This window comes from Sipha flava, unplaced genomic scaffold, assembly GCF_003268045.1.
Source record: "Sipha flava isolate LNK unplaced genomic scaffold, YSA_version1 17671_pilon_pilon, whole genome shotgun sequence".
NCBI lineage: Eukaryota > Metazoa > Arthropoda > Insecta > Hemiptera > Aphididae > Sipha > Sipha flava.
Window position 1 is genome coordinate 687 of NW_020272054.1, and position 8,195 is coordinate 8,881.

The following is an 8,195-nucleotide window of genomic DNA, read 5'->3' on the forward strand; positions in this document are numbered from 1 at the left end:
ACAAAGGTCAAAATACTTTGACAAAATTACTAATTAATTTTATTTTTCAAGATCAAAGCATGTATGCCATGTGTTGTATGAGGATTAACGTATTTACTATCACAGAATAGATTAAAATGATTTTGAGGTACCTACCTATACTCTGTTCAAAATAAGAAAAGTAGACGACGGCCGACTTCTGCGCATGGGCGTGGCCTCACTACGCTTATCGAGCTTTGACACCGTCGCCAGCGAGAGCGTCGCCTCATTCTATTGTTGACCATTGACGCGAACAATTAACTTAAAATGCATTGTTTCCTATTTTTTCGTGGGACCGGCACGGCGTGGCGCTGCGTTGCACGTTGGGCCGTATTTACCATACGTCAGCTTAGCATACAACAGCCGGAACACAACGAGACCGAATTCCACAACGAACATTAATACGTCGACAACGGTCGTATGTCAGCGGCCGTCGTCGATAAAATAGACGCACGGTGGGAGAAAAATCTGTCCGCCGCCGACGAAAACTGGTCGCCGCCGTCTACGTTTCTTATTTTGAACAGAGTATACTTTCAGTCTTTAATATTGTTCACGTTGCGAGCACTTATTATTTATGTTATTATTTTCGTGCGATGCATAGCGGTGCGTTGCGTACCTTCGGCCGTTGCCGTCAGCGGCGATAAGCCTCCGTGTGCGACCGGCCGGGTACGTAATCGCGTTGTTATCGTCGCACGAAAGTGATTCATTCCACGTTTTCAAAAATTTTCGGTTATGTTTTTGTAAAAGTTTCAATTTATGCTCTCAGTGCCACAAAGTTCATTAATTTCGAGTGTTTTTCAATTTGTGTGGTGGCACTGGAGAATTTTATCTTCATTGTGGTGTCTGGCGGCCTTAGCCTTCGTAGTGAATGTCGTCGGCACCATCTCGCTCTCTTTTACGTGTCTTCATGGTGTGCACATCGAAATTCATTTTTGTTTTAGTTTACGTTAAATTCACGTTTTGTTACATTTTTAAGTTTGTTGCTTATCTTCGTTGGTGATTGTGATTCAGTGGTCGCACGTACCAGACTGTTACATTTTTATTTTGTATAATTTTAAACACTGCGGTGTGCCGTCTAAGGCAATTGTCGTCACAGTTCTGGTGCGGTCGCGTCGGGATAAAATCCGCCACCAATTACAGTCATCACATGTGAGTATTGGTCGACCATATTTGTTTCGTTTGTGTTTAAAGGCCGACGGGCCTAGCCGACATAGGCACATAATTTATTTATATTGTATTTTTGCACTAGCCGTCGTAGGCACATAATTTATTATTATTTATTTTATTATATTTGTTGGTTCAAGCCCATTATATTCATTATTTATTCAAAAATTATTTGTTTTATTTCACACAGCATAATAGTTTCCTTTTTTCTTTATACAGCTGTTAAGGCACTCTTATTCTTTTTAGTATAAGAGCTGATATCAGCGACAAATATGTTATACAATATATATATATATATATATATATATATATATATATATATAATTAGGGTGCCAGTTACTGATACGAAGAGAAAATTTTTTGCTAAATATTTTAAAGTGCGGGCCGGAATTTTATTATAATATACCTAAAATTAATGTCTGTAAAATTTGAACTTGATCGAACTTAATTATCAGGTGGCGACTTAAGCTCAAAGTTTTATAGAAAAGAGTAAAATGTTGGTTTTTGGTGTATAATTGCTTTAATTTTAAAAATGAAAAAATTTATATTTTATATTTCCAATACACTATACAATTACATGTTTTAATTATTATAACAAAATAAATTAACTTATTTAAAGGACAACATATTTATAAAGGTTTTTTAAGATCTTTCAAAGTAGCAGGTTTTGGATATTTCTTACGATAATCTTGAACAGTCTGAAAATATAAAAATGTTTGTTAATTTATTAATCTATATTACACAAAGTTAATATTTATCATTTACTTTTAATATAAATTGCTTTTGGTCTTCATATTTTGTAATTTTATGATTGAACTCTTCCATTAATTTATACTCCGTTCTGCAGGATCATTTACTACTTTAAGATCACTTACTATTTTTTCCCTTCTATGAATTTGGATAAATTAGTCCATGTATTTGGATGTGATTTTAAAAATGCAGTTGAAATACCAAATCGTTCTAAAAAATGTTTAGATTTATGGTTCACGAGTTTTAATAAAATATTATTATCATCATTTTCTAAAAGACAAATTAATTCTTCTTTATTCAAAATTAATTTTTTCTCTGTTATTTCTTCCTCGTAGTCCTCTTTTTCATCAATTGCTATCATTTTTTGGGCCATTTTCATTTTTGTGTCTTCATTTATTCTGTTATCAAACAGTGCTAACGTGATACATTCTTCGTTTAAATATAAATGTCTAAAATAAATACAAATGTCTAAGAAACTTTTGAATAAGAGAATTTGAAATAATTTCATTAATTGTACGATATTCGTAGCAGGCTCTTAAAAACATGATATCATTTAATGGAGCTTCAATGGCATTTGGCGCAGAAAACCAGAAGCGTACATAGCACTTAATTAAAAACAAATTAAAATGAGAAATAGAATTAATCTCATTATTTGTTAACTTAAACTTGTCGAAATAAATACATTTTGAGACAATAGATGCCTTTCTGTCATCCACCTTGCATGATGGTATGCACCTGGTTTTTTAAACTTAATTCCTCCAGGAGGTACTTCTCCCAAAAAAATAATTATTAAATCCAATAATTCTTTATAGTCGTCTCGGATTAAATATGTCGAAAGTTTAAGTTTTGCATATTTCACAATGTCAATGTAGTTATTTCCTAATGCATTTTTAATATCTATGCAAGAGATTCCAGTAACAAATTTATTTAACCCTATACTGCGCGAATTAAATTTAAGGTCTGATTTTTTAGCGGAAAAATGTATGCACCTGTAATATGTATACAGAATATAAGAAAAATATTTATTTTTTTTAATTATTTTTTTTTTGAACTCTTACACATTTTTTGAAAAATGTATCACCTATGATACATTGCGCGTTTAAAACATGAAAAAAAATCTTTTTCGAATAATAAACTTTATTTATTCTTAGGCCCTCCTCACACGGGGATACTCAAAAGAAACTGCAATCGCCTAGATACTAGGAGACTAGGCGACTAGGCAACTGCGCATGTGTGTTTGAATGGCGTCGTTCAGACGGCGCTACTAAAGTCGCCGCGACTGATAAACTGACGCGACTAGTCAACTGGCGACTAGACATGCCGGTCTCCTCGCTACTTTGGTTGATCGAGTTGCTTGGTAATTTTTATTTCGTGTATAATAAAATAATATAACATGGATCAAAATTTTAATATAAAATTTGTGCAACAAATAGAAAAGTATCCCGAGCTATATAATTATACCTTAAAAAGCTACTCCAAAAGAAATGTAACGGAAAAAGCTTGGAGTGAAGTAGCCATAGAAGTTATGCTCACAGGTAAGACCGAGAATATTCAAGTATTATCACAATAATAATAATAATAATAATATGTATAATAATTGGTTCTGAGTACATGACTATAAAGAATTTATTATTCATAATTATTAATTAATTATAATTTGTCTATATATTTTAATGTATATTTTAATATATTATTATGATTAGGGCCCGGATTTATATAAAAATGCATATTCTTCTACAATTCACCTAGAATAATAATTTTGATTATAAAAGTCGACGTTTCATAATGTATAGATTATATGGTTACTTTTTTTTGCGTATTTTTGCATATTTCAATGAAAATGCATATTAATTGCATATTTATTTATAGTTGTATAAATTTTGCATATTCTAAAATAATAATAATAATCATTATAATTCTATCTTTGCTCATTAAAGTCATATTTACGCCTGTACAAATACCTACTGTTGATCGTAAATAACCCATGATAATGTACATCGATTAGTTATCGACGAATAACGAAAAATATTGGATTTTCTAGTGGTTAATTTATAAATACGCGTCCACATTAGATAACTGCACTGTATGTACACATACTGTACTAACTATATTTTAAATAATATTCTTTCTTTCAAGTGTAAACACAAAAAATAACTCTAATAATAAAATAAACCATTTCAAATATTTTTGTTTATTATTAAACAGAAAAATATGAATTTAAATATTCAATACATCTTAAGCAGGTAATTCTTTATAGTTTAAACACAATAATTCCACTGCCATGGAATAGAGGCTCAGGGAGTGAGAAAGTAATTTGCTAAATAATTTCTAACTTCATGAGCGGAAGCACGATCACGTAACACAAGATCTTGAATTGGTAATACCGTTGTACTATCGATGCTATCTTGAATGTTTTCAACTTGTTCATATGGTGTATATTTAATTCCTTCTTTTTTGCGAATGAAATTGTGAAGAATGCACACAGATTTTATAATATCAGTCACTCTTTCTGTATTACGGATGCGAATTGCACTGCTTAAAACTTGAAACTTTTCGGTCATCATTCCAAAAGCACATTCCACAGTTTTCCTACCTCGGCTTAGTCTGTAGTTAAAAATTCTTTTGACATTATCAAGAGTTCTCTGTGGGTATGGTCGCAACAAATATGGTGTCAATGAAAAGGCTTCGTCGCCGACAAAGTAGAAAGGAAAATTATAATCATTTAAATCATCTATTGATTTTGAAGGGAATGGTATATTTAATCTTCCAGTTGTAATCCAATTCTTAATTATTGATGCTCGAAACATTGACACGGCCTCAAGTCGGTGGTAGGTTTTTCCCCTCGGTGAGGTGGCCGGTCACAGTTGAGTTGGTGTATTAAACAAACCAAAATAAAAGAAAAACCAAAAAATAAAGATACGACAATCTAATTATATTTGTTTAAAGGTTCGTATAATAATATGGCGAATGACGTTGATTGTCTTTTGGTGACGGTAGTGAAAAACAAACAAAGAACGTATGAAGACTTCAACGACGGTCACGAGCAAAAGGTTGGTCACTTGAGGCGACCGGTCGGTACGTTGCCACCGGTTCCGATAACTTTTCCCACCTCTGCCCGGTTTTCCGAGGTAGGTAATATCGGAAACGGTGTTGTCGTTGCCCGGGTTGAGGCTGGGTAGAAAGCGGACGCGGCTCCGCGATAGTGGTGTACTTGTTGTACCCGCACCACAGCGGGACTGCGTCAATATTCCACCATCACTATTTCTACCAGCATAGCCAGTTTCGATAGTAGTGAAAAAACCATCTGCATCACTACATGCAAATAATACTATTGAATGATACATTTTATAATTGAAATTACTTGATCCACTGCCTGGTAGTTTTTCGATTCGTATGTGCTTACCGTCCAATGCACCCAAACAGTTTGGTAAATTCCAGAGTGAATAGAAACGTTGAGCTATTAATTTCCAGTTTTCTTCAGTTGGTGTAGGCATATAAGAATCTTTTAATAATTCCCAGATCAATTTTGTCATTTCACGTATTATGTATATAACTGTACTTTCTCCTCTAGCAAAGTATAATGCAAGCGATACAAAAGTAGATTCTGTTGCTAAGTACCTGCAAACAATTTATTACATTTTAATTCTTATCATCCAGCGACGCAAGCTAAGTAAAAAAAAAGGAGCCGTAGCGCATGACACAATTTTATTTTGACTTTCAGGTAGAGATTTGTTTTTTTGATAAAATTAGACAAAAAATTTTTTTAATGAATTTCTAACACAAAATAATTTGCAAATTTTCGTGATTTTTACGTATTTTGTTAAAATTCGAACCTTAAATGCGTTGACGGAGTGTTTTTGTTGGGACATAATATGTTAAGTGTTAACAGAAATTTTTTATTAAATTAATAATTAAAACTCAACGTCAATTATTTTAGACTTTGTATTATTTAAATATTAATTATTATTGATATTTTATAGTAAACGAGTGTAAAGAAATATGGAAGAACCTCCGTTCCACATTTGTCCGTCATATGAAACCCCCTGCCAGTGGTTCCAGTTCCAAAAGTAAAAAACCTTATTATTTGACAGAATTCATGCAATTTGCGCTTCCATTCATAAGAGCATTGGGTACGCCAGTTGGAAATTTATCTGATTGCCCTCAACAAAGTCCAACTGAGCTAGAACAAGATTCTGAAGATCAGACACAAAATGAAATATACAATGATGAAGAAAATGAAGAATTTCAACTATCACATGTAAATAACGATCTGTCACCACCAAACTGTCCTACCCAACTACCTTCATGTCCAATACAAGTACAACAAGACAATGTTTCTAATGAAAAATCGTTAAGTGACACATATAAAACATTTCCAACTCCGAGGAAAGGAAAATTTCAGAAGCGAGCAGATACTGATGTGGACAAATCCTTTATGGAATACTAAAATATCAAAAAAAAAAAAAAAAATAGAAACAACTCCTAATGAGCGCAACCAACAAAAAAAAATGTTTCTTCTGAGTTTGCTACCCGAGATTGAACCCATGACAAACGCACAAATGATTTCATTTAGGCGTAGAGTTCTGCAGCTTATTGATGATATATTGAATCCAGCTCCATATCTACAACTATCTCTACCACAACTTATCAACATACACAAACAAGCTCTCTTATGTCATCACATTCACCACTAGCTAGTACAAGTACGGATCACTCTCCTCAGAGTAATTCTACCTTCAACAACCCAATGTCAGTAGAAGAGCTACAGCATAATGACACGGAAAGTTTATACTACCAAGTCGTCCGTGATGCTTTGACCACCGATAATATAGAATAATACAGTAATATAATATGAAAAATACTACCTAATGCGTATCCCACTATTAATATTAGTTTTAAAATGTATTATTAAACATTACTCATTATATTAAATAATAAAATTGTATTTAAAGGCAATATATAAAATAAATACATCATTTAAATATTATTCTTACCTTAGTGTTATCAATAGTCTTTCTTCCGGGCACACACATTCCCTCATATTAGTGTCTGTGTATCGAAGAGCAGGACAAATAATTTCTTTTAATTGAAGGTAAGTTTCTTTTCTCATTCTATAGAATGCAAGAAATCGGGAGTCACTTTCCTGTAATTCCTTAGCAGCTACAAATAGTCTGCAGTTAACATTTTTTTCAATATAAGGATTGATCCAATATTTTCTTCTGCGTTTGTTTAAGTGGTGTTTATAATAATGATAAAGAATAATTTCTTCATCGCTACTCGAATCACTACTAGACATTATAAAAAATGTATTTATTTTGATTTATTTCCTGTATAAATATCAATGTATTCATATAATACGAAAAACTGAACTGTATTGTCAAAATAGTAGGGCGACTGTACGATTGAAAATTCCGTGTCTGGTAATTTCACGGAAGATTATCAAGTCGAGTGAAAGCAGAATCAAGTAACCAGTATTTGAAGTGAGATAGGAAGAAAATAAAAAAAAAATAGGAATACTAGAGACAAACAAATATGATCATTATGGTTTGGTGGTACGTAAGTGGACTGTATTAAGAATTAAGACAAAATAAAATATTAAAAAACTTACAAATAACGTGAGCAGGGGGGTCCCTTAAATCTAACAGTTTGTTAATACAATTCCTCTAAAATACAAGTTCCGTAATAACAAAAAAAGGAATCATATATATGTAGGTATATAAAAACAAATAATAATAATAATATCACCGACGTCGACTACAGCCAGCTTGTCATTATTCAGTGATTCACAAGAAGACGATGGCGGCGGGTGGAGCACTCGTGACGCACTAACCGGCAATCGGCGACTGAGCCTTGGACGTCGGTGCCGGCGAAGGCGCACACACGACGGACGCAAAACGTACACGATGGTTACATTAGCAATAATCCAATAGCAATAGATAAGATGCCCAGTGTCTCCCAAGCACCTTTAATGTAGAAATTTCTTAGCACCATAATTTGTTAATTGCATACAATAATTGCTATGGTAACAGTGCAGCCACAACACCACGTATAAAAACAAAAACTTTAAACGACCAGATACCAATAACGATAAAAAATAAAAAAAAATCAGTCAAAATAGGCGAATAAGTCCCATAAATATGACAGTATAACTGCAAAATCGATGTGAAAAACAAATTGTGTGAAAATGCATACATATTTACATTTTTAAAGTTAGCCCCGCCCGACGGCATGCGGCAATACGGATTGCCGTAAAAACGAACATT

General features: G+C 33.0%; 2 protein-coding genes across 3 annotated transcripts; one reads left to right on the forward strand and one right to left on the reverse strand.

Annotated features, from left to right (window-relative positions):
• The first annotated feature begins 826 nt into the window (after positions 1-826).
• Positions 827-6,805, forward strand: LOC112680275. Of its 2 annotated transcripts, XM_025550312.1 has the most exons (4): positions 827-1,167; positions 3,084-3,289; positions 3,366-3,467; positions 5,913-6,805. In XM_025550312.1, exons 2-4 carry the CDS (start codon positions 3,250-3,252, stop codon positions 6,377-6,379), a joined length of 609 nt encoding a protein of 202 aa, XP_025406097.1. In that variant the 5' UTR covers positions 827-1,167; positions 3,084-3,249; the 3' UTR covers positions 6,380-6,805. The 2 variants fall into 2 exon arrangements, with proteins under 2 accessions (XP_025406097.1, XP_025406096.1); XM_025550311.1 differs by lacking the exon at positions 827-1,167 and having other exon boundaries at positions 3,053-3,289.
• LOC112680276 (protein ALP1-like) lies at positions 4,194-4,797 on the reverse strand. Its single transcript, XM_025550313.1, has one exon. It carries the CDS (start codon positions 4,737-4,739, stop codon positions 4,227-4,229), a length of 513 nt encoding a protein of 170 aa, XP_025406098.1. The 5' UTR covers positions 4,740-4,797; the 3' UTR covers positions 4,194-4,226.
• Positions 6,806-8,195: the final 1,390 nt, after the last annotated feature.